At 36.3% G+C, this 25,054-nt stretch overlaps 1 protein-coding gene across 5 annotated transcripts in view; it reads right to left on the reverse strand.

Moving 5' to 3' along the window:
- NEDD4 (NEDD4 E3 ubiquitin protein ligase) overlaps positions 1 to 25,054 on the reverse strand; it is a 59,545-nt gene that overhangs the window by 23,516 nt on the left and 10,975 nt on the right. For 2 of the 5 annotated variants that reach the window (XM_061999102.1, XM_061999101.1), the window contains exons 2-5: positions 22,889 to 22,962; positions 21,234 to 21,312; positions 20,128 to 20,166; positions 19,632 to 19,685 (exon numbers count right to left, since the gene is read on the reverse strand). In XM_061999102.1, the coding sequence (XP_061855086.1) occupies positions 19,632 to 19,685; positions 20,128 to 20,166; positions 21,234 to 21,312; positions 22,889 to 22,962 (246 nt within the window). Of the gene's footprint in view, positions 1 to 1,718; positions 2,440 to 12,945; positions 14,536 to 14,626; positions 14,760 to 19,631; positions 19,686 to 20,127; positions 20,167 to 21,233; positions 21,313 to 22,888; positions 22,963 to 25,054 lie in introns of those variants that run through there. The other 3 variants (XM_061999099.1, XM_061999100.1, XM_061999103.1) reach the window with 3 other exon arrangements.

Consider the following 25,054-nt stretch of genomic DNA (forward strand, 5'->3'; position numbering starts at 1 on the left):
AACAAACTTTGTTTGAAGGACTTGGGACAGGAGATATAGATATTTTTTTAAATTGTATAGACTTAACACTAATTGAAGAGGAGAGAGCTGTTCAGCATTAGGACTGAGACTGTCAGTATCTCCAGCAGAAACATTGTCCTAAAGGGCAAGGGTAAAGACACATTTTCCCTTGTCCGTTTCAGTAAAATAATTCTTGGCATATGCTTAAGCAACTAAACATTTATATCAGATTAACACAGAACTAAAGACCTTCTTCCTAGAATACCTGACAATTTCTATAAGTCTAGGCAGCAGTTTAAAACAGGTACATACACACATTTTTTTTATTTTCAAAACAATATAATTACTGTCAAAAATAAGATGATGCAAAAATAAGTTTCCCCTGTGACAAGTGCTTTGGAAGCTCCAGCAATTCCAGCAGTCCCAAGCCTGGCAGCAGGAGCTTCAAGTTTGGCATCTCTCCTACCCAACATTCCTGTTGACATCTGAAAATGTGCTAAAACTCATTATAATTATGAAAAAATACTATTTGCCTACACACACTGCAGAGTTTAGTTTCAACAAATAAAATCTTTAAGATTCTGCCCTGACTTGGATGTCTGGACTGTCTGACTACAATCAGACTATGAATGCAGCTACATTGCAGTCTAACTCCCTTCAGGTTACACTGTTATAGCAGTGGAGACACTGACAATACATGGTATCATTGTGCAGTTTACTTTTGGTCATTGATTTTTGCCTGCCAAAGAAATTAAGATTTTAGTAACTTACTTAGGTGATTTCAGTATTTGGCAATAATCACCACTAACAGTTGAAGTACTTTCCTCGACCAGATTTCTGGAGCATAGGCTCTCTTGTTTCAGGTTCATTTATGATTTGAATGTCTTTGCAAAACTCCACACAAGCAGGAAAATGTATTATATGGACATTTAACATGAAGACATACCACTGCCTGTGTGCTAAAATAAAGACAGCATGAAATTTTTAAAGTTTATGCATAAGCCTATGGCATTTTTCAAAAATCTACACTATAACAAGACTAGGATTTTTTGCATAGTATTCAACAGTGTAACCTGTGCAGCCTCTGAATTTCTAGTTTTTCTGGTTTTTTTTCAGCTAACAGAAGATTTGGTGTCTATTCTTTCCTAAATCTGTTGGTGGACCATAAGCTTTAATTCAAACTCATCACTCACAGATTTTGACAGCCTTCCTCCACAAAGCTTTCTACTATGAAGCTCTGCATCTCACTGATACCCATTCCCTTCACCTCAGGGCAAAGCTGTGTGCTTCACCTTTCCTCTAGCACAATGATATTTTTAGTTTTCAACGTTTTATAGTATTGAAATTTTAGTTCAACTCTACTCAATTTCTTTGTCTCATAGCATTCCCCACTGAAAAGGCTCTGCCATTAAAGGGTATAGATATTTCTTGAAACAGTTCTTTATCCCTTAATTCTAGTACCTCTTTTCTTTAGCTCTGCTGCTCTAAGTTTGTCCTTCTCATCTTTAAACTGTACATGTATATGGAGAAATAATGCTTCATGATTGTATGAGCTCTAATTTTTACACCTTCAAAAACCACAACTAGATCACAGAGCTTGCTATAAATTATAATATGCTGCAAATCTAGAGATATATAACTTAAACTGAATTTTAGCATGTATGTCATGTTCAGATTTGAAGGGGAGGCAAGAGTGGAAATTAACCCAAATCACTCACCTTTTTAGTTCGTAAGCTTGTTTGAGATAGAAAGCTGCAAGAGGTTTTAATACCTGTATAGTCTGAAGCTTCCCTGAACTACTAAAAGAAAATTTTCTGTATTATTATAGACCACAAGCTTGTGGAAAAAATCTAGCTATCATTTTTGCCTGAGGTCCTATGAGGTTTAAAATGGCAAGGCACATACCTTAGACATGTTAAAAGGCTTAGTATTTGTAAAGTTCTTGGCAACGCTCAAGTGGAACATGCCTTTCAAATAAATTACTGGAATGTGGGACAAAAGTCTGCTGTATTTTAGAAAACCTCAGAACATTGCGTTTGTTACCAATATTATTTTAGTACGGGCTCCTGTTATTCACTTTATTATTCTGCTGTCTCTCCTGCTATTTTTAGCAGAGCTAGCCTCAATAACCAACCTTCAACTATACTTTCTCTTCTAGACAGATAGTAAAATCCTCCAGTGAAGGTTTTTGTTGACCTCCAAAGAACTAATACATAGATCAGAGAGCAGGAATGTTCTTTAGTAAGGTGCTTCACTATGACAATCCTTCAAACAAGTGCCAAAGAAGCTTTGAAACAGACATTGCAGACATTAACAATTAAATGTCAAAGGAGTAGAAACTGTTTGGATCTCTGTTTCATGAGAACAAGCATATCAGTTTTTTTAAGACAGACAAGTGGGTCAGTTGTTCTTGTCAGCTTCTAATTTCTTAACAGCCGGAGAACTCAAACTTTCTGCTTGCCAACCTGTAAGTGCATAAACCTCAATTAATGGTATAGTACACTAACAAAGAGACCTTTTATTTTACTGATTCATTGGTTTAGTCTATATAAAAGTTATTAAAAACATCTGAGGACAGACAGCTGCTGTATATGATATATTTAAAGAACTCTAGTGCAATGCCAAAGTGAGTGCTCAAAGAGGTTAAACACCAAAAGAAAGTAATCTGGTCCAAAACTAATTTTCATCTACTTTATGAATACATACTTAATAAAAGCCTTAACAGTTAAGATTTTGGATTTTTTTCTGCAATTCCCATCAGAAATCGGATCAAAACAGATAACAGACATGCTTATGAGTCACACACTGAAGTGCAGTACCGACGACACCGCCTGTACTTTATCAGGCTTGAAAACAGCTGATTGAATTTAATGCCTTTCTTAATTCCTGCATTCACCACAGTGCCTTTTCAAACAGCTCTCATACAAGATCAGGGTGTTGAAATAACACATATTTTCTCTACCAATTTTTGTGACTAGTTTTTGTGAGCGTCAGTGCATGACTTAGAACCCAAGTTTATTCCTAGTCTTTTTCTAATTAAATAGACAGTTAGTTGTGCTTAAGCCGGTCTTCACACAGAAACTACAGCTATATGGCAAAACGATAAAGCATACAGCTTTTATTGGACAGAATATAAAGTATCAATTCAAATTGAAAAAACAAACAGTGATCCAGACTATCACTGCTCAAGAAAACAAGAGCTCAATAGATCCCTTATAAACCCAACATTCTTCTTGCTTAAACATCCAAACATTAACATTAGTTACAAGCTTGATGAGAATGAAAAACTTTCCCAAGCTACACTAGCAACCTCAAGTATTTTTCTTTTCACGCTGTGCTGAGTATATTATTTGGTTCTCTTGAACTCTAAATTGAGAAAAGCGATCTTTTTTCTTCCATAAAATACTACCAGCATATGCTATTCATCATGGGAAGATAACAGTTTGAAAAAAGCAAAATTCAATTACCATGTTCAAATCTTATCAAATTCATGGATTCTAAAAATATTTTCTCTATCTTGCAAAGTGATAAATAGTTTGTTGCATAAAATTCATTCATTACAGTCCCGGTCTCCTGTATTTTTAAGGGAGTGAGGCAGATAGTGAGGAGGTTTTTTTGAATGACATGTAGGTATTCCTTTTTTAGTTGTCATCTATGATACTGAGATACAGAATCCAACACCATTTTCAAAATGGAGAAAACATGTACCATTATATCAATGATTATTACGCAACATATGTTTCTGCAGGACCTTCAGCCCTGCCGGCTGCTTCAACAGCAAGGTGTCAGCATAACATGCCTCAGCAGTTTTGCCATCTGTTTAACAGACAGCATTTAGAAATGACACTGAAGTTATTTTCATTAATTCTCTCTCACTTCCAAAGATATTTTCAGAGAATTGCTTCTCTAAAAAGACCAGAGCAAAAGATCATGTCTTTCACCATTTACAGCATATACTTTTTATACAGAACCAAAATCTTACAGATAGCTTCCTTAAAAGTTCACATTGTTGTTATAAAATTACTGTAGACTCATTCATCTGTTTCTTCACTCAATGTTTGCTAACTTGAGAACTTGTTATTAAAAGTTCATTAACAAAGCAATTTAAGATAGCTTTTTTTTTGCATATGAGAAGTCAAGATTAATATAGGTCACAGGAAAACAAGTCATCACCTAATATAACTGAAGCATACTTACAATATAAATAGAGAACGAATCTAAGTTAGTAATGTGTATATTTTATTCATCTGGAATTTGAATTCCTTGGGTTTTATTGACAGACATGCCAAATAAACTACCATATAAGAAGCAGTAAGATTACATTTTATGAAAAGTCAAAAGCCAATCCAGATTTGGCCTCTTGTGTTAAACCAGCCCTCATTTAAAAAAAAATAATCAGATAACAGTATTGAACACTTAATTAGGTACTATTTTGACAAGTCATTCCTGATGTCAAGTCAGCTAATTTCACAATAGTATAAAATCATAAAGCTTTTGCATGTATTTATAGAAGCTTTTGTGCTAAATCTTAAGACTTCAAATAAAGTTTGAGAAACAAACATTTGTAGTAACAATTACAGATGCACATTTACCTTCATCAATTAATACTAGTTAAAGCTTAACACTCCCCAAAAAAATCTAAAACACTATCAAACATTAAAGTGCATATGTAATTTGTTTCCTGAAATGAGCAACAGATAAACCAGATGTGACAGATGTTAACCACACTGGCTAATCGATACGCTCAGTTGAAAGATTCAATACAGTTAACTTTCTGTTTTTCAGAGTAAGCAAGAATAAACAGTTAAAAAAATACCATCAAAACAAAAACATCAAACTCAAATGATTTGCCTCTAAAAGGCAAACAGACAATGGAGCATCTCTGCATCATAGTCTCACTCCTGGGAAGTTCATTAGGTCCAGCACAGTGCCACAGTAACGCAGAAAATCAGGTTAAGCCTGAAAGCTGCATTTTCCAGCCCTAAATATAGTCTTGAACAGTTCACCCATGCTATACAAGTAACTGATCCCTTCTAAGAAATTCCTGTGAATGTGGACTGACAACAGGGCTGGATGTAGGCCTCAGTCTCAGGCCTCACCTAAACAGTCTCAGTCTACTCCAAAGTTAGTCCTGTAGTTTTCAAAAGCATTCTTAAGTCTACTGTTCTCAGTTACTATCGACACAAATTGAACATCAACACTAACTCAGGAATTCCCTGTGTTTTGCAGCAGCACACTGCTATCTGCTGATGCCAGTCATGCTGCACTCCATGCTCTCTTCTGCACCCTGCATTAGTTGTCAGCCCAAGCTGATCTGAACAGGAGCCCCAGGCCCTACCTGTTGACCTCTCCAAGTTCCAAGACTAAGTGTACTGCCACCGGTCTGAAGTGTAGATACATGACCTGGGTACAGTACAACTTTTTGGTTGGTCTTCACCTATGCTATGCTCAAGTTCTAAATTGTATCTGTCCAAAACCAGTTTGCATGAACTGACCTTGGATGCCTCAATCTCTGACACCAGGCAACTACAATACAAATAATCCACCCACAATGCAACAAAAGTAGTATTACAATTTATTTCAGATAAGCTCAACAACACTGCTTACTGAAGTTACACTTCCCACATAAGACTTGGGTTTAATTTGCCAGATGTTAACCACTTTGGATTTATGCTTTAAAAGCCAAATAGTTGTCTCAAATCAGACTTACTAGCAATGGTGATTACTACAACAACTGTCTGAAGTAGAAACTACTGAAAAGATAAGTAAATTTTCACAATAAATTCTGGAAACTTTTTTCTTTTAATAACCCTTGTGCTTCCAAGTTACTGAACAAGGCTTTTTCTCTTATGCTAGAGAAATTAAGATTGCCAGAGAAATCATCTAGGTATAAATGAATCCATGTTTCTGAAGTCTCTCATTTACATTTTAATATGCCCTAACTTCAATGACTCCAATTCAAATTTGTATGTAATTTCAGCCATAAACTTGTTGATGTCCTTCTTAAATTCTGTTTGCTTACGATACAGTTGATACAGCTGAAAGCAGTCCAAGGTCTCAAACAATAATTCCATCTATCTGTGGAATTTTCAGTTTACCGTAAGCTGCCATGATTGGAAAAAAAAAGTGTTATGTACTCTCTTGAAACAGGGATGATTATAGATCCATAAACTAGCACTAAAATGAGCTACAAACATTTTGCTGGCTCCATTCCCAAATCAGCATGTTCTGTTCGTCACAGGGAGTGAGGAAGAAAGTTCACTTGAAACAGAGACACTGAAGAGAAATGCAGGGCAGTCCCCTTCAGACAAGGGTGAAAGTCATAAGTAAGTGACTCGCCTGAAAAGGCCAGTCAGTTTTGCTTGCTTGCTCAATCTGTGAAATTCATCCACTTCTGAAAGACGAGAAAACACGTGTTGGAACACAGAACACTCTCAGTCCTGGGTGAGGGAAGAACTTGACAGAGTATATCTACCATTTGATCCTAGGTGGCTGCAAGGACTGAGCAGGCACCAGAGAGCCTAGTGGTGAGATTAACACTCTGTGTAGCCTTGTATCCTTTCCCTAATAATGGCCGAGGGCAGACGCTTAAGGAAATAACAAAAGCAGCAGTTTAGAATAGTACTTCCTCTGATATATCCTCCAGTTTCTAACGATTAAGTGGTCATAGGCTTTTTGATCCTGGTGTTGAAATACATACTGAGAATGTAACACACTTTGGTGGCTCTTTCTTCTTTCAACTCACCTAACCTCTTCCTGAAATCTGTTTCTACTTTTGTTATGTGCATCTTGCAACTGAGAATTAAGCAACACATAAGAGAACGTATTTGTTTATTAAGACTGAATTCTCTGGCTATAAAACTCCCTTTATTTTACTTATCCTCCTCCACCCAAAGCCGAAAAGGCCTTGGTCAAATTAGCGTGTCCTCACATAAAACCCCAGTCTTGTGACCCTTTTTGGTATTTTTCTAGTTCTGTTATATATGCTTCCAGAAAAAGGATGACCAGAAATATGCATGCCATGCACATCCATGGGGATTTGTACAAATCCATAATGCTGTTTTTAATTTTGCTAGTTTGTTCCCTTCCTAATAAAACCCAGTCTTCTATTTGCCTGTCAAGATGTGAGCCGACATTTTCAGCAAGTCACTCACCAGCCAGTGTGGGAGACCTGAATTACCACACATGCATCATTAGTCATTTTTCCTCTATGTGCAGTATTTGGCATTTATCAACACTGATTTTCAAATTGTCCACTCCACTGTCTAGTCACTCATTACCCTGAGATTTTCTGCAACTTCAGAGGTGACAATTTAATTCTCACTTCTGTTCCTTATCTTTTAATTAGTTGTCATCAATGTTGAAGCTTTTTTCTGCACTTATATCTTGAGAGCTTTTTTCAGAACTTCTGCTAAGGGTTCCTGTCAAATATTTTGAAAAGCTCAGTGTCCTGCATTAACTAGCTCACTTATCTTTGCATGCCATTGTTTAGTTTGATTTGTAAGACAAAACTTCCTTTTATGAAAGCAGTGCTCAAACTCCTTCCTGCAGAACAAGAAACATGTCATATGTCTACTAACTCTATTCCACTTGCTGTTCTTCCAGACTGGCCTGTTGCAGTAGCCTCTAGTTTCCCTTTTGGTCATTTTAAAATATAAGCACACTACTTACCATCTTCCTTTAGTAAGAGAGTCTAATAGATTAAAAGATTATCCATTACAGTTAGCATTTCAACAATTTCACAGCTGAGCTTCTTGACAATTTTTGGGAGAATATCTGCAGGTACTATTAGTTTTGTTAAGGGCTTTTGCCTCACACTACTGCTTACAAAGACTAGGATTTCTACATCACCATAACATTTTTCATGAAGTGTTTTTGTTTAACCCAAAGTATTGACCTAGTTTCTCACAGAAAGCAAAAAAGGATGCACCACTGGGAAAAAAAAATCACCTAGCAATGATTACGGTCTGACAGCTGAAAGCCTGCAAGTTATTTGGCTAGTCAGGAGTAATGGGAAGAATGTCTCTATTTTGCCTTCATATTGCAAGCCTTAAGAGACAGAATAAGGACAACTTGTAGCTATATTAAAGAAACCACACCACCAGTGCGTCCCACTCTCATGGTAGATTAAAAGGATACGAATCAACCTGAAAATTGGTTATTTATAAGGTGTTTCAGAAGCTCTGCTCTGAATGGTTTTGCAGTTCTAGTTTCCCCTTTTGTTGGTATAAGAAACTTACCTAAACTCAGTTCAGCTGCAGACTATAAAAAGAATGAGGTTGATCATAACTTGTGCAAAGCTCAATCAAATAAAACTCCTCCTTAATATGTGTAGGGTTTGCTGTTGCCTAGAGGGCTACAACTTTGATATACAGGGTTATTCGAGTATCCTGCTACAGCACAGACACTGTTCCTTATAGCATGATCATAGAATCATAGAATTGTTTCATTTGGAAAAGACCTTTAATATCATTGAGTACAACCAATCCAATGATATCTAACCAATCATATCCTGAAAGTTACAAACAGTTCACTGTTGCCACATACAACTTGTCAGAACTGACAAATTAAAATTTTAGGGAAGGAGTTGATACCAAATATGGTTTAGTTTAGTGATGAGCTTGGCAGTGTGAAGTTAGTGGTTGGACTCGATGAACTCAAAGGTCTCTTCCAACCATAATGATTCTATGATTCGGTTACTGCCTCCTTTGTTAATGCTTCCACATAGCAACCGTTCACAGCTAGTCTTGACTGTAAGGTTCATCACATCCTTGGTGTGTAATCCTCTTCACCATGAAGAAGATTGTTCATCAAATAATCAAAAGCTAAAGCTATAAAGATAGGTGGAGAAGCTGTAAAAAAATTGCACTTAAGTCAGGAAACAGAAAAAAAATCAGTACAAATTATCAAAGCTCTACAGATCATTGTTACATAAAGGATGAAAGTACAAGAGCACCTACAAATAATTATAAATTGTTAGTAATTGTGATTAATAGTTTCCAATGTCTTCCCTTTGACATGAACTTAAAGCTCTAAAATTTGTCTGAAGGCAACATGAATAATATTATGAGACTGAAGTCTAATGTAATTGTCACCATGACTCTTCAGAAACACACCATCCACCTTTCAACCCCAGTTCTTCCTGCCTGAACCAATATACCGTGACATAGCAATGTGCCATAGGCAATCCCATAATACAACCCTTCCACATATGCAATACTAAACAACACGAAAATGCCCAACAGCATAAAGAGATGTCAGCCTGCGATTTGCCGTGTACTGCTTCCATGATCTTCTGCTTCACCTGCCCCTTTTTCCACCTCACTTCCTTGCACAAATCTGGGACATTGATACCTGTGTAGCCCCTTTGCAAAAGGGAGATGCGAAGATGGAGATGACTGTAGGTAAGCCACAGTTGTCTTCTCTCTTGGCACTTATTCCTCATTGGATCATTATATTCTGCGGAGGAATTTTGCTGAGACTGAAGCTCTATACTTGAAGAGGATGCTAGAAAGAAGACAACCTCAGGCTATTCAGTGCTAACTTGTGGTGCAGCATTTATCACAGGAATCAAGATCTTCCAGGCACAAGTTCTGGTCCCCACAGCACAATATAGTTGAGAGACATTGTCACAAACAGCACCTTCCAATTACTGTTTGTTGGTCCAAAATTTAAATTTAATACTGGATGACTCAAATAGCACTCCATTTTACAAATACAAAAGTTCTACAACCTGGTGAAAAAAAGCTCAAGAGTTCCAGCTAAAGGTTTTCTTCACATGAACCTAACAGTAGAAGAATGTTTTGATTATTTTACACTACCTCTGAAGTTCTTTGCTGCAAAATGTGTATTTCATTCACTGGAGACGAAGCTTGAGTAAAATTACTTGTAAACAAAAGACAGTAACACAAAGATTCCCTTAACTGTATAAGAAATTATTTTAAAGGTACACAGTTGCTGAAACAGATTTGCAGTATATTCACGATATTCACATTATCTAATCAGCAGTGATACTGATAGGGAAGGAATGGCTAATGTAAACAAGGATGTCAGCATAATATTGTAATTGTGGAAGAGACTAACACAGCTTTTTTTTTTGTTTATGGTGTACAACAAGTAGAACTCTAGTGACTGCTTCTGACTTCCTCTGTATCTCTTACAGTTCACATATGTAAGATGACACATAAACTGTTCCCTTACTTCTGCCCTCCCAGTTCACACCTGTGATGTCAAAGTGCTTTACCTGCACATTTATTTCTGCCCTAAGCAAGGGATAGATGCACTGAAAAAGCATTCACCACAGAAATACAAAGTCAAGGACAACCTTCAGTGCTGCAACCATGGACTACCTCTTCCTCCTGCTTTGGTATAAATGAAATTCCACCACCTATTGCAGAACCTATTCAACACGTTTCCAGTAAAGATCAGCAGGGCCATGATCATTCCACATTTCTAAACTTAATTAAAAATAATCCAAGGCCAGTTGTCACAGAAACGACGTTTTGATTGTTTTTTTTTTTTTAAAGTCAGCCTTTAACAAGCTGATGATTATAGAAAGCAGGAAATACGATACAAAGTGGCTGAAGGCAAGTAGCTAGGCACGTAAGAGAAGAATGCATAGACCTTTCACTACTTCAGACTCTGGAGTCTCCGAGCAAAGCACTGATTTGATTTCATGACTGCTCTGTACAGATAGCTGACATTACTAAACACTACTCCAGTATCAACTTGTTAAATTTGAACCCAGACTCAGTATATCAATATACTAGGCCAGACTAACTGGAGTCAAGAGAAATATTTTGGGAGTTGTTTATTTTTAAATGAGTCACAATACACCATGATAATTAACTGCACTATGTAATTAAATGATTGCCATAGAATATATTATATTTGTCACAAAGCCTGCAATAGCACATACAATATACTTACTTTATTTAAGTGAAAGGCTGAACAGCTATAAAGTCAAGTATGATTTTGACTTGGTTTGTTGTGTATCTTTCGGTAAGATATTTTACAGGATTTTATGTAAAATCAGTTTTTATAGAGACTGAAAGAGACATTTCAGAATTGAAGTGTTCCCGTGCCTACTATTGCATAAACGACTCAAACAAGTATACTGCTATAAAAACTTTAGTGTCCAGTTTTCTGATGTCAGAAGCCTTTTTCATTTGCATGTAAATATGGCCTAAATCTCAATATTAATAAATATATGAAAAGTACAAGCCAAATACAATGATTTGGGATTCAGACTCTTCTCCTATTTTTCATTTTTGAACTTGTGCCTCTCATCTTCTAGTCAGAATATGACATTTTAAGATTTAAGGAAACTTACAACATGCCACATTAACCTAGTAAAAATCCTCAACTACGACAGAGGCATGCTATCAAGTGCTTTACAAGGTTAAGTTTCCTTAGACTTTATGTCCATCCACTGCATTCACCAGTCCCAGAAACTGAAACAAACTATTGTCAGTCCAGGGTCAGTAGGACTAGATTTTCTAGAAATGTTTGCTAACAATCTAATCCTGAACTTGGACTGTATCTACACTGAATTTATTAAAATTCACTCAGTATTAAAATATAAAATGTTTCATGTATCAACAGCCATTAAACACAGAGGCTATCAGTGCAAGACGAAGTGTATGACTCAACACATTTTCCTTTTTACAATATACTTGTAAAAAATAACTAAATTCAGATGTCTTAAAATGTGTCATAATCTCTTTGTGCTTATTGTGGGATCTACCATCAACTTTACAGTTGGACTTTGAGACAAGGAATCGTCAAGTAATATGCATAGTGTTTACCTGTGATCCACTGTTGGTTACTACAATGAAGCTTAAACATAGATCACAGTTTTAAAAGAAGCAAAGTACATTTTGTATTCAAACTCTTTTTAACCAGAAAGTAATAAACTCCAAAGAAGTCAAAAAGTGTAGAATCATCAGGCTCTGCTTTAATGGCAACAATAGACTGAAAATTGCTGTCTACTACCTTCAAGTTAATTATTTTACTGGTTTAGAAAGGGACTGACATAACTTTAGATCTTTGGCATAAAATCTTCTGCTTAAATAAGCATGTAAATGGTAGTGGTGTCAATTCATAGAGAATGAAATCCAAAAACAATTTTGGTAAACATTGATTGTTGCACTTTTATCAGCACTCACAAACTGATACAGAATATTCAGATCTTTTGAGTCTTCAAAATGTTATTTAAATCAAATCTTAAAAACAACATTTTATGTGGCTTATGCCTCACTAAATGCAAACTGTCTTCAGAGTTACAGTAAATACACTTCTGCAGTTTAGTTTGATGTAAGTTTCATTACAAAAAAAATACATTTAATGTAAGTTTTCTAGACCCAAGTACTATAATTCGAACAGCAATGTTGTTGGGAAAGGTATTAAGTTACAGTGTACTGCTCAGGCTGAAGTAGTGGTTGGAAGGAAAAAGAGAGGAAACTGAGAATTCCTGTGGTTCAGGGTGTATACAGAAACAAACAGTATTTACAGTTTCTCTGCTCAAATATTACTTATCTTTAATTTTACGTACAGCAAACTGTTCTGTAAAATAAAGCCTATATGGAATAAACCTAGAGACTCTACAGTAATCCACTCCTTCCTACTTCTTTTATAGGCAAACAATTTTAGTAATTACTACTCATTTACTGAGAAGTGATGTATTTAAAATTACAAAACTTCACCTGAAGTTTAAACAATTCCTCTGCTTAGATCATTGGACAAGAAAATATCTTTGAGTCCATGTAAACAGTTCATTGTTGTTTAAAATCTATTAAATACAGGTACCTTGCTGTAAGACCTTTCAGTCATGCTACTGTATGCACTGAATTCTAAGAAACACATCTAAAAAACAAATGTATTACTTTCCAGTTTTATTTCATCTGTAAAATGCTGACAAATTTTTCTATTAACCAGAACACTCACCTTATGGGGCCTCCACAAAGAAGCGCTAGACATTTCCCTTTTAGAGGTTCCATATCTTTTCTTAACACCAGTTGTTTTTCCTTCATTCCCAGGTTTGAACTGTATGTGCAACTGAGACGTCCTTGCATTATGACACTTGTATTTAAGGCTGGATAAACAGCAAGAAACTTTTTGACGTGATCCTTCCAATGAAACACTTCTTTGCAAAACATGGTGAGTTTTGTTCAACTGTGCATTCGGTCTTTCTAGTTCGTTTGTATTAATCTGATATTCTAAATCTATTTTTGAAGGTAAACTTGCAGATGCGCTACGTGCCAGTTTTAAATGAGGGTATTTTGCACTAGAGTTCGGATTTAACTCTGGACTGCAACAGCCATTAACTATTTCACTGCTTGACGCAAATGTTCTTTGAGTGAGATGAACTGATATACATGATAAGCCATCAGATACTTCTTCACAACTTGCCTGCTTGGAACTATGCAAAATCTTACTTTTGTCCTGTAATGATGTATTCAAGTAGAGTGGTCTAATGTCTCTGACTTCACCAGAAGAGCCAACTGTTTTTGAGAGTCGAAGTCCACTGACTGCTGTTGAAAGAAATCCCTTGGAAATGGTTTGATCTTCTTTTTGTGCCAGGTCACTAGGAGAAATAATTAGTTTATGGGATGTTTGATAGGTGCCTCTGTGTGGAAGCTGACCTGGGCTTACTGGAGAAGCTGGAGGAGTACTGGAAGGACTCCTAGGGAAAATTACCAGTGATGAACAACGTCTCAGTGGAATTTTAGTTTTCTTCCTCACTGACAAAGCATTTTGGTCAAAAGTAGTATTACTTCTACACAGAGTTTCCTGAGGTGAGTTATTCCCACAGGGATTACATTTGTTTGCAGTGCTTCTGTATGAAGAATCACCTTGTATAACACTATTACAAAAAGTACCATCACTTGTCGAAAGACTGCCACTGTCACTAATGACACTGTTACTATATGAACCGCCATCACTTGTGGTACTTGCGCATGATCCATAGTCACTGCCAGCACTGCTGAACGATCCACTGTCGCTGGCTGCAATACTGCTAAGACTGCCATTGCACAGAGCAGTATTGCTCAGAAGACTATCATTAGATCGATGATCAACCACAATTCTAGCGCCACAGTTTCCTTCATTACCAATATCAATGAATGAAGCATCTTCACCAGTAGCTACAGCATCACCAGATTGAAAACATCCACCATAGTTTCTGGACTGTAGGGAAATGTGCAGCGAGGTGCTCTTTTTTATTTGCAATGAAGTTGCATTTTCTTCTTGATTAATTACTTGTTGCATTACAGGTGCATAAGCAATTTGTCTCGGAGTCAGTTTCATTTGTGTAACATTAGGTGCAGAATTCTGTGACTCTTTGAAGTACACACAATTGTTACTATCCAAAACATCTTCAGAGGTTTCTGACAATGGATCCGTGTTGCTTCTTTGGGTAGCAAAATGCAATCTTAACCGTCGTGCCATTTGTTCTCATTTCCACGCATGTTAGCAAATGAAAACCACAAAGATCCTTCAGCAGAAAGGTTACAGGCAGCTGCACAGAACCTAGATCTAGTACATCACAAGAATAAAAGCCCATAAAAGTGGCAGTCTTTGTCCTAATTTCTACAAGATACTAGAGTTCAAAAAAAACCAACTGTACCTCTTGAAATAAGTCAGCCATTCGTTGAACTGCAGTTTCTGGACGGTCTTTGATAGCTTGCAGTCAGAAAGCATTCATTTACAAAGCACTTACATTCCAACGGCCTCAGCTGCAACACACTAACATACACTACTGATCTTGTTTCAATTTTACCTTCTGTAATTTGCATAAATGAGTACAATAACAAACTTCCAGTACTTCCAAGTTTAAAACAGCAACTCCTGCTGCAGCTGCACTAGCTGAGTCAATGTGTCCGTACTTTCCTCAGCAGCGTATGACTACTAATATTTTTACCCATAGGTTTAGAATTACAGGAAGTTGGTAGGAATGAAGTCCCATATAATTGAGTATCAAGTCTAGGATTGAATTTCCAAATAGTAACCATGCTAGCAAACTGCTGAGGTCTGAATTATGCATAACCAGTGAAATAAGCCACCTCCTCCTCCTCCTCAAAAAAAAAAATCTATTTAAATAAAACTTGAAAGAAATCTGGCACTATCTTACAATCTACATTCTGTTAAACAATCACACTTTCTGAAAGCTTTACACACAGTAGAAACCTCTCCTGGCAATTAATTCCTAATTTTCAGTGAGGTACAACTGAATTAGAACCACAAAAAGTTATTCTTATTAATAATTTGGCTTTTTTTTTTTTCAGTCAACCACATTAAGCTTTGATTTTATATTTCAACCTTTCCAAATTACAGCTGTTAAAGACAGAAAGAAACAAACTGTTCTTACAAACTGAACTACAGTAGTTTGTTTGCTGGAAGCCTACAATACGCAGACATTTATTAGAGTTCAATACGGCATGCAAATGTATAACCAGCTATGCAAACTTTAAGACCACTGAGCTAAGTATGCACAGAGACAAATAAAATTACCAAGTACAATTACAGAGGAAAGCTATTCTATATAGCTATGTACAAACTCTCACACATTCATAGCTAATTAAAAATCTATTTTAATTTTTTAAATCAAATTATCAGCATGTTAAGTTAATATACTTTCAAGTCCTGCAAGAGTAATGGGAGTGACAACTCTTACAAAATGTTTCACTGGCTTCTATCATCTGATACAGGTCCTTTGCTGGCACCTAGTGGGACTTCTGAAAAAATACAGTCCTGAATCTGTGGGGGTTTTTGTTGTGCTGTTTTTTGGTTTGTTTTTTTTTTAAACAAACATTTGGTTATGAATGTACTTTTGGATACAGAAGCCATATATGGTGCAGTACTAAACGCTACCACACTAACATGAAATTACTTAGTGCTGCTGAAAAAGTGCTAACAGAAGAGAACACTAGACCATTTATACTTTTATAGGTCACACTAGTAAGGTTTTTTCTGCTCCATATTTATTTAACCTTTACTGTATTTTAAGCTAGAAGGCAGTAAAATTAACATTTATACCTCCTTCCCCAAAAAAGAGCCAAGAATCAAATTCATAGAACCCTATTTGCAAGCAACAAATTTGTTTTCTAATTATACTCCAGGGTTTACTTAACCTCCATTACCTGAATTCCATGATTAGAATGCAGTAATACATGAATACTAGCTTATTCATAAAAAGCCAACAAATACAATAGTTCATTTATTTCATTATGCTTTACCAACTATGACTTCTTCTAATGTTGTATATTGGAGAGGGATTGGAATGGTGAGAGAAGGGGAAAGGAAAATACCATAAAAGATTCTTTTGGTCACAGCTTCAACAAGTTGTATTTGAAATTCAAGTAATATATTAAAAATAACAAAAAAACCCACCCAGAAAACCCAAGAAAATCAAATCACTGACAAAAAAAATCCACCCTAGGTGAGTGAAGAGCAAAAAAAACCCAACCATTTCTTAAAGCTCCTTCTCAAGATCAAATGTATTAATAGCATAGTTTGTAACATGTTAATGTGAGGCACAATTGCAAACACACTATTAGAGATACTGCTTTTAGTAAAAGAAGCAACACTTTTTCAGTGGATAATACAAAATATTTTTCCAATTTTACTAAAGAAAGCTCTAAGAAAATGATAAGCTGACATACTTGGTAACTCAAGCTTAAGATTTAAGTGAAATTTCCCATCATGTTGCTTTTCCTTAGCTGTAACAGTATAGGTATAGCTAGCTAACTACAGCTTTCTTAATCAACATGAAATGTCTTTAAAATGCAAAATTCTATCTTGTTGAATGAAAGCTAACATAAAAATTAATTTTAAATAATAAGTTTTTTAAAGCACCAATAGCTCCGTTCAACTCTTACTATAATTGACTTGTCACTATCAGTAACAGATTTTAGTACTTATTTTGGATTCATTATGATGACGTCAAGTTAATATAAGACAGGAAGAGATAACAAAAGTCACCTAAACACTTCACTGATCCATCTCATACACGATCTCACTGTCTTTCTTGACAGATTTTTCTACTGTGTTTTTAAAGACAACCATAATTGAAGGCTCCACAGATTCAAGGCTCAAGCCCTTGATTCTATCCATGGTTCACAACACATCAGCAGTGTGCTCTTGCCAAGCCAGAGCAGACAACCTTCAAAAAGTTTCAAAGGTATTACAAAAAGATTGAGAACGTCAATAGTTGGTGATTCAACCAGTGCAGCACAACTTTGAATTTAAGTCTAATATTGAAGAAGGTAAGATTTTTGAGCCTGGTTTTCAAGACATTAACATTTCTCAAAACAAAAAGCAGAGATTTCAGGCTTATTTATCCCCAAAAGTTAAAGGGAATAAAAGCATTTGGGATAATTTTTTCTAAAGCAGAAACTATCCATGGGTAATTTCTTTTTAACGGCTTGCTCATATTCTAGAGTTTAAACAGTCATTCAATAGGTAGAAGAAAAAAAAAAGGCCCACTAAAATAGTAGAATATAAAAAACTTGATCATAGCTGTGTATCCTAGTGAAAGAGCACAAGGCACCTATGATTTCTGACATGTAAAGATGAACTAATACAAGTGGAAGAGCTTGTCCATGCTAAACAAAAATCACAGCTAAAACAACAATTTTCCATTCACCTAATGAGGAGATGGAAAAGGTAAAAAATATTGTGGTTATTGTAGAACTACACAGGGACTGATGAGATCATGATGCTCTTATCTCTAAATACAATCATATACAGGAAACAAATCACTACTTCCACATTGATGCCAAGAAAATGTTTCATTGGTTCCTCTCACATAAACAAACAGATCAAACAACTTATCTGCTCTAGACTAGGGGAAGAATGAATGATAAGCAATTCTGTTGGTGCAAACCAGAAAAAAAGCATTGTCCTTCTCCCAGAAAAGTCAGATGATGAAAGGAGTGGGGCATCTCCCTTACGATGAAAAGGTGAGGGAGCTGGGGCTCTTCAGCTTGAAGAAGAGAAGACTGAGGGATCACTTCATTAATGTTTAAAAATACATAAAGGGTAGGTGTCAGGAGGATGGAGCCAGGCTGTTCTCAGTGATGTCCAATGGTAGGACAAGGGGCAGTGGGTACAAGCTGGAACAGAAGAGGTTCCAAAGAAACACAAGGAAGAATTTCTTCACTGTGAAGGTGAGGGAGCACTGGAACAGGCTTCCCAGATGGGTTGTTGAGTCTCCTTCTCTGAAGACATTCAAAACCCACCTGGACTAATTCCTGTGTGACCTACTCCAGGTGGTCCTACTCTGGCAGGGGGGTGGACTGGATGATCTTTCGAGGTCCCTTCCAACCCTTGAGACTCTGTGATTGTGTGACTTGCTAATCATGTCTCCCAGCTTCCAGCGGGTGGCAGTAATGTTCCAACGACTAATAGACAAAGTCCATTAGTCCTCATGAAGAATACACTGTCACTCATAACATGGTAGAGACAAAAGCTGGGCACCTCGAAAAATCACATTTATCCTACCATGTAAGCCACTAATCCTGGCAATCGGTTTTATTGTTTTTTTGTTTTAGGAAAAAAGGAGAGATCATATTTTAAATAATTGTGACAGGCAAAAAACACCAATCAAGAAATAAATTCTTTGGGGACTGTGCAATGCCTATAACCAAGAAATGACTCTTCTTTCTTAAATCTAATTATTCTAAGTAGTTTGTAATTATATTTATGTAAACTTCGACTCTTCCCAGCTTTAGCAGAACAGCACCTCCATGAAAGATACAATGCATTACTGAACATACGCAGAAATCATTAAGAAAAAATGAAATTTATCAGCCAACACACTATTCAAGCACAAAGAGATCCTTTGTAACATCTACCAGAATGAAACTGTCTTTGGAAAACAAAGTGAAGAGCACTCAATCCCTCCTATTAGTTTAAAACTCTCGCAGAAAGAAAAAGTATCTATTTCAATGAAAAGGACTATCTGTGATGTGGACCTAGGATGCAAGTGTCATGATCATAATGCTACCAGTCTTACTCATGTACAGTAAAACATACAGAGAGAAAGATAGGTAAGCAGACATCATCACATGTAAAATAAGGGCATGGTCAGAGGAGGTTTGACTTAACTGAGAAATATATGCACACATTATCCTCATCTTACTTACAATCTGTCACTCAGAGTGACACCTATCTACAAGACCACAATCTACTGTCCACTTGTTATTTCCTAAGAATTTGTACATATGCCTTCATTCATGCTACTCCTCACACACTGAAGAAGCTTCTCACACCATTGTGTACATATACCTGCATTGTTAATACTGCTTATTTTGTGGGAAAATCATACATTCCAAGTGGAGCTTTCAGTATTACTGACAAATTTGGCCATGTAATTTAAAAAGCACTATAAAAGAATCAGGCTGTTGTAAGTTAAAGCACATTAGAAGTTAAGAATAGTAACAACTGCTTCAGAGCACTACAAAGTGTGGTAATGTCAGATAAGTAAACCAATCAGGTCTGCTTTTTGCTTTAGGTTTCATTATATATGTTAACACTGTTTGGAGTAGGTTCTTTAATACATGCTGAATCCAGACGAACTTTCTTTCATTCAAGTCTTTAACGGATTGCAATATCAACACAAAAAGACCTACCAAACGGTTTTCATCAAATACTTCAAAAAGGAGCCTGTGTTTCTGAGGGTTAACCTAGGAAAAAGAAATACATTAATAGTTACTATATATGCTGTATTTCAGCATTTGTCTTCAGCAAAATCTGTGTTTATGCAGGAAGACTGACAGACCCAACTTGAAGAGCAAATCTACACCTTCCTGCCATTTCACTAGGCAACACATTTCTATCAGAACCAATGAGCCAAGACTGGTGCTATCCCAAACTGTTTTTAAACCCACGTTCACGTCTTGACTTTAAAAACATAATAAAGAAGACAACATCAAGACAGAAAACATAACTCCGACACAAAAATGTTACATTTACTTATGAGCTAAGCAGTCTGTATTTTGAACACTAATTACAGATATGTAGTATTTCTGAGTTTACAAAAAAAAAAAAAAATCTTCTCCCACTGCTTAAGCTTAATGTCTTAATATAACATCCAACACAGGCAATAAGCCTGTAAAAAACACTTACTCGAAATAAGAGTTCTTCGTTCCACTTTGGGTTTATGGACTGAGGATAGAACAGAGCATTGGTTAGTGACCATTTTGTATCACTGTATTTTTTAATGTTTTATGTACATTTTACAGCAGATAATAATCCACGCTTTAACCATCCTATTGTAGGTGAAAGTCATAGGAGTCTGTTTAATACAGTGCAGAATGGAGACAATTTCTGCAAATATTCTCAGCTTTTTATAATGTCATAAATGCAGAGAAGTGCTCTTTATACGCTCTAAACCATTTAATTTATGGTATGTCTTCAGTAATAATTACTGCTTTCTCCTCGATCCACTCTCCACACTGCTTACATGTAAACACATGTTAATCCTGAAATCACAAACACTTAACAAATGCCAAATCTCTCAAAGACATAATCTAGACAGATCAGGCACGAGTGGGCCAAACACAATATAGTTTGCTTAAGTAAACACATCTTCCAATTGTGGCTATTTTTGAAAATAGTAGAGATACTTGGTTAGTTTAGCTTTGATGAGAGTTCAATTATCAACATGAAGGGAAAATGTACGAGTCATCTCATAACATAATAACAGCTGCTATCTGAGAAAAATGATTTAGAAGAGTAGTTTCCCTCTCAAGTATAAAATTTTTCATTTAAGTTGCTCTAACATAAGTTACCAGTAATAAGATGGACTTTTTCCTGCAGGTATTCCAGAGAAACAAGTAGTATCATGATTCAGGTGAACTATGCAATTTGATGTTGAAACACAACAAACTGTGTTTGTGTTTCAAACATAAAAAAGATGTAAGTTATTCAACAAGAGAGAGTCTTGCATCACTAAAGATCCCAGAAAATCAGAATCATCCAGTACTTCCATGAATGCTGTAGTTCTGAATCAGTATGCACCTTATATTCCTTAATGTTTATCTACCTTTCATTAAAATTACTGAAAACACCAAAATAATGCCAAGAATCAAAGTAGGTCACAGAATATTCCATTTCCCATGTCTATTCACTCAAGTGACATATTAATTCTCTCCCTTTTTCTCTAGAATCTGATTAAAACAGAAAAAATAAAGAACAACAAACCCAACAGGCTCAAAGATAAGACAGCTAACCTTTTTAATAGTTTTTGTCTGAACACTGGTAAGGACTCCATTCACTGGATCATACACTGTCACTTTCACATACGGGTCACTGGGAGAGGAAAAAAAAGATAAAAAAGGATAAATACCAGCATGTTTGTCAGCCTTATTAGCAGTTAAGTTCTAAAAGGCTTAAATTAACAGATGCTAAGTAACTAGGAGTTAGAATTACTTCATGAATATACACATTTGTACTTAAAATAACTTTTCTAAATCGTTTCAGACATAAAACTAATCTAAACATGGCTACTGATTATGACCATACTAGCTATGCCATTTTACAGTCTGCATATCACTACAATTTGATTCTCTCTCCTCTTTCACAGTTCGTACTTCAAGAGAACATTTCAACAAGATATGCATGAAAAAAGTATCACTTGTGACTGAAAAAGCTTGAAGTATTAAATATCTTGGTTTTAGCAGTTTAACACATCTCAAATTTGAGCAATTCCTTGAATATGCAATATTTTTTACTATATTTTCTATCCGTTTCATGGAGTTTAACTATGGCCTACTGTCTCAGAGGGGTTTTTTTTCCTTCCTGTGGTACAACAGACAACAGATTACATGAATATCTACTTTTCACGAACAGTGTCAAGGCATTCAATTGCTCAAACAGACTAGTAACAAAAGGTGAACAAGACTGTCAGCCACATGTCAAAAAAGCATACAGTTTTCACGTACTTAAGTTATGATAAGAAAAGCTGCCCTATTTTTGTTTGAAGTAAAAAAGTGCATGTGGGAAAAAAAAAAAAAAGAATGACTGTCTGCCATTAGGGAAAACATGAATATCACACGATGAATTTTTCTAATGTTAAACTGATGTCATATGTAACAATGTTGCTAGTGCTAAAATAACAGCATTCCTGTATGTATGCCAAAGAAGCTGACAGCAGAACTAGTACTAAATCCATGAGTACTTCTCTGGACCCTCTGTACAATGGCCAGAAGAAAAAGTAGCTTTAGTACAAAAGCTGCATGCTACCACTTGCCAACTCTACAAGATCCTACAAAGTATTTCAATTACAATTCAAAAATTTTTCCTGCAGTAAATGTTAAGCCACTCTAATTGTTTCTTCCCTTATACAGATCATTAACTTTTAAATTTGTACATACCCACAGCCTGCAGCTGCTGGCATGGGTTTACCACATCTACAGAAGCGGTGTATGATGTTCCTCTGCATATAATTTGAGTTGAAATAGCCTTCTTGTTGCTACCAGTGTTTAGTGCTGTGTTCATTCCAAGTCTTTAAAGCACAGATGAAACAATTTTGATTATATCTGAACTCTTGTTATTTTAGCTGCTGTCTACCTGAAGTAAAATATATACATGTATCTATCATCCATGGCAGAACTATTTTATCATGCAGAGAATTAAACCTTTCCACATGTTGTTTTGTCAGTGTATGAGTGACTCTTGGGCAAGTGACCAAGTGTCCAAGTGTCCAAGTGACTCTTGGGCAAGAATCATGTTTACATAGATGCTAATCATTTCATAAGCTTACCAATTAAAACAGTTCTGATTGTTTTTCAAAGAGGCACAGCAGGATTTACTAAGATCTAAAGAGTCGTGGAAAGAAAATAGAGAAGCAGCTGTCTCTCAACACATTAACAATGTATATTCTTACCTGGCTCCTAAGATATCCTTCTTGGCAAGGCCAATTCCAGCTATAACTTTCACCCTGACAATTCGTGTGTTCTCCTAAAATACAAAGTGACATATTCAAGATTCATCCAGACTTATTTTTCAGATCTATTTTTAGTTTATAAAGCTAAGAGCAATTATTAGCATAATTCCAAATCTACACTCAAAACAATAGACTAAGTAACATAGTTACATTGTCTGACAGAAACAGCTTTAAGTTTCAGTAGCAAGCTTATTCTACCTTTACTCCCGTTTTAAGTCTTATCACCATCATACCCACCGGTGACAGTAGACACAGAATCCACAAACACAGTGTTTCTTTTTTAGAAAAACTTATTTTGTTTCTAGGTGTTCCAAAGGAATAGGATCTTGTTTTGAGTTAAGGTGTGTGATCTCACAGGACAGGATTGTTAACTCTACCATACAACTGCTTCTGCCAGTCTTCTTTACCAAATTCCAAGTTTTTCCAGCAGCAGTGGTCATCATTTTCCCTCAGTGAGCCTTGCAATACACTTGCATCAAACTGGATATGCACATCCTGCAGTGCACACACATGAAGATCCTCTGCAAGGGCAACATTAAGAGCAAGCTGCTACTGACACAGTGATTTGTTCTGCTCCCAGCTGCTCTCAGGAAGGTGAGCATCTGGGAGCAGGTTCCACAAGCAGTTCATGAGTGAAGCATCTCCCTTGTGATGAAAGGCTGAAGGAGCTGGGGCTCTTTAGCTTGCAAAAGACTGAGGGGTGATGTTATTAATATAAAGGGTGAGTGTCAGGAGGATGTAGCCAGGGCTAATGTCCAATTATAGGATAAGGGGCAATGGATATAAGCTGGAACAGAAGAGGTTCCAAAGAAACATAAGGAAAAACTTCTTCCCTGTGAGGGTGACTGGAAGCACTGGAACAGGCTGCCCAGATGCATTGTGGAGTCTCCTTCTCTGGAGACATTCAAAACCCACCTGGACAAGTTTCTGTGTGACCTACTCTAGGAGGTCGTGCTCTGGCAGGGAGGTTGGTCTAGTTCATCTTTTCAGGTCACTTCCAAGCCTTAAGATTCTGTGATTCTGTTTCTGACCTGGCAATTCTTGGCTTCTTTACTAGAGAAGAGGCAAAGACCTTTGCATCAACATGCTCTGAACAGTGTAACAATTTCTGTGCACATGGGATGCAATGAATGAGTTGCCATTCACAACTCACTAGCAACTGAAGCAAGTTGCACACTCCAACAAACGCATTTGGATTGACCAAGTCTTCACTTAATCGTATCTCAGCATTCATCAGAGGGCGGGAAATTAACTCTGACCATAAATTTATTTTCTGAGGGGAAGGAAAAGGGTATCAAGTTTATCAGAACAGATTAATAAAGCAGTAAAGAACTCCAGAAAAAGGCAAGAATAAAGAATCTTGCATCTGTTTTAATTTTACAGAACAGATAGGCCATGCTCAAAACACTGGGATTTCTGAAATTACCTATGAGCACAGTATGAGATTTTTTAATTAAAAAAATATTACAGTTAACCATCATTCAAATTACAACTTTGCAGGAGTGACATAAGTGATTACACTCCTCCTGTTAATTAATACAGCTGCGTAGTCTTACATGGCTCATCTGATAAGCTACTGAATTCAAGAGCTGAAAAAAATACCAACAGCTGTGACCCTGTCAGAGGAAGAAGACAAATGAACATTGTTTCTCTGGAAAGCAAAAAAACCTGTGCAGCTGAAGGACTGTTTGTAGGCAATGGATAGTCAGAGACACTTGTGAGGAAAGCTGATCCAATCTTAGTGGTTAAGGAGTTAAACAGATAGCAAAACCAATGGGTCAAGAAGCAGATGTTATCCCTCAGGCCTTCCTGAATTCCACATATGTTTGAAAGTGCTTTCAAAAGGAGACTCCTAGGGAGAACTCAAAGTTTGCTTTATCATTACTGTCCTATATAACCACAGGGCTGGACTCCCTGATCAATACCAATTGGAGGGGTTCAAAAAGTTAACAGAGAGAACTACATGCTAATCCTGAGGCAGAGACTACTAGCTAAAAAGGTAAAGCTGAAAATAAACTACTACATAAAAGCAATATTTAACAACCAAAAAGTAAGCAAGTTACTCCCATATTTATAGTTAGAAGTAATTGCCAGGGGACTGAGATG

The sequence above is a fragment of the Colius striatus genome, chromosome 7, assembly GCF_028858725.1.
Source record: "Colius striatus isolate bColStr4 chromosome 7, bColStr4.1.hap1, whole genome shotgun sequence".
NCBI lineage: Eukaryota > Metazoa > Chordata > Aves > Coliiformes > Coliidae > Colius > Colius striatus.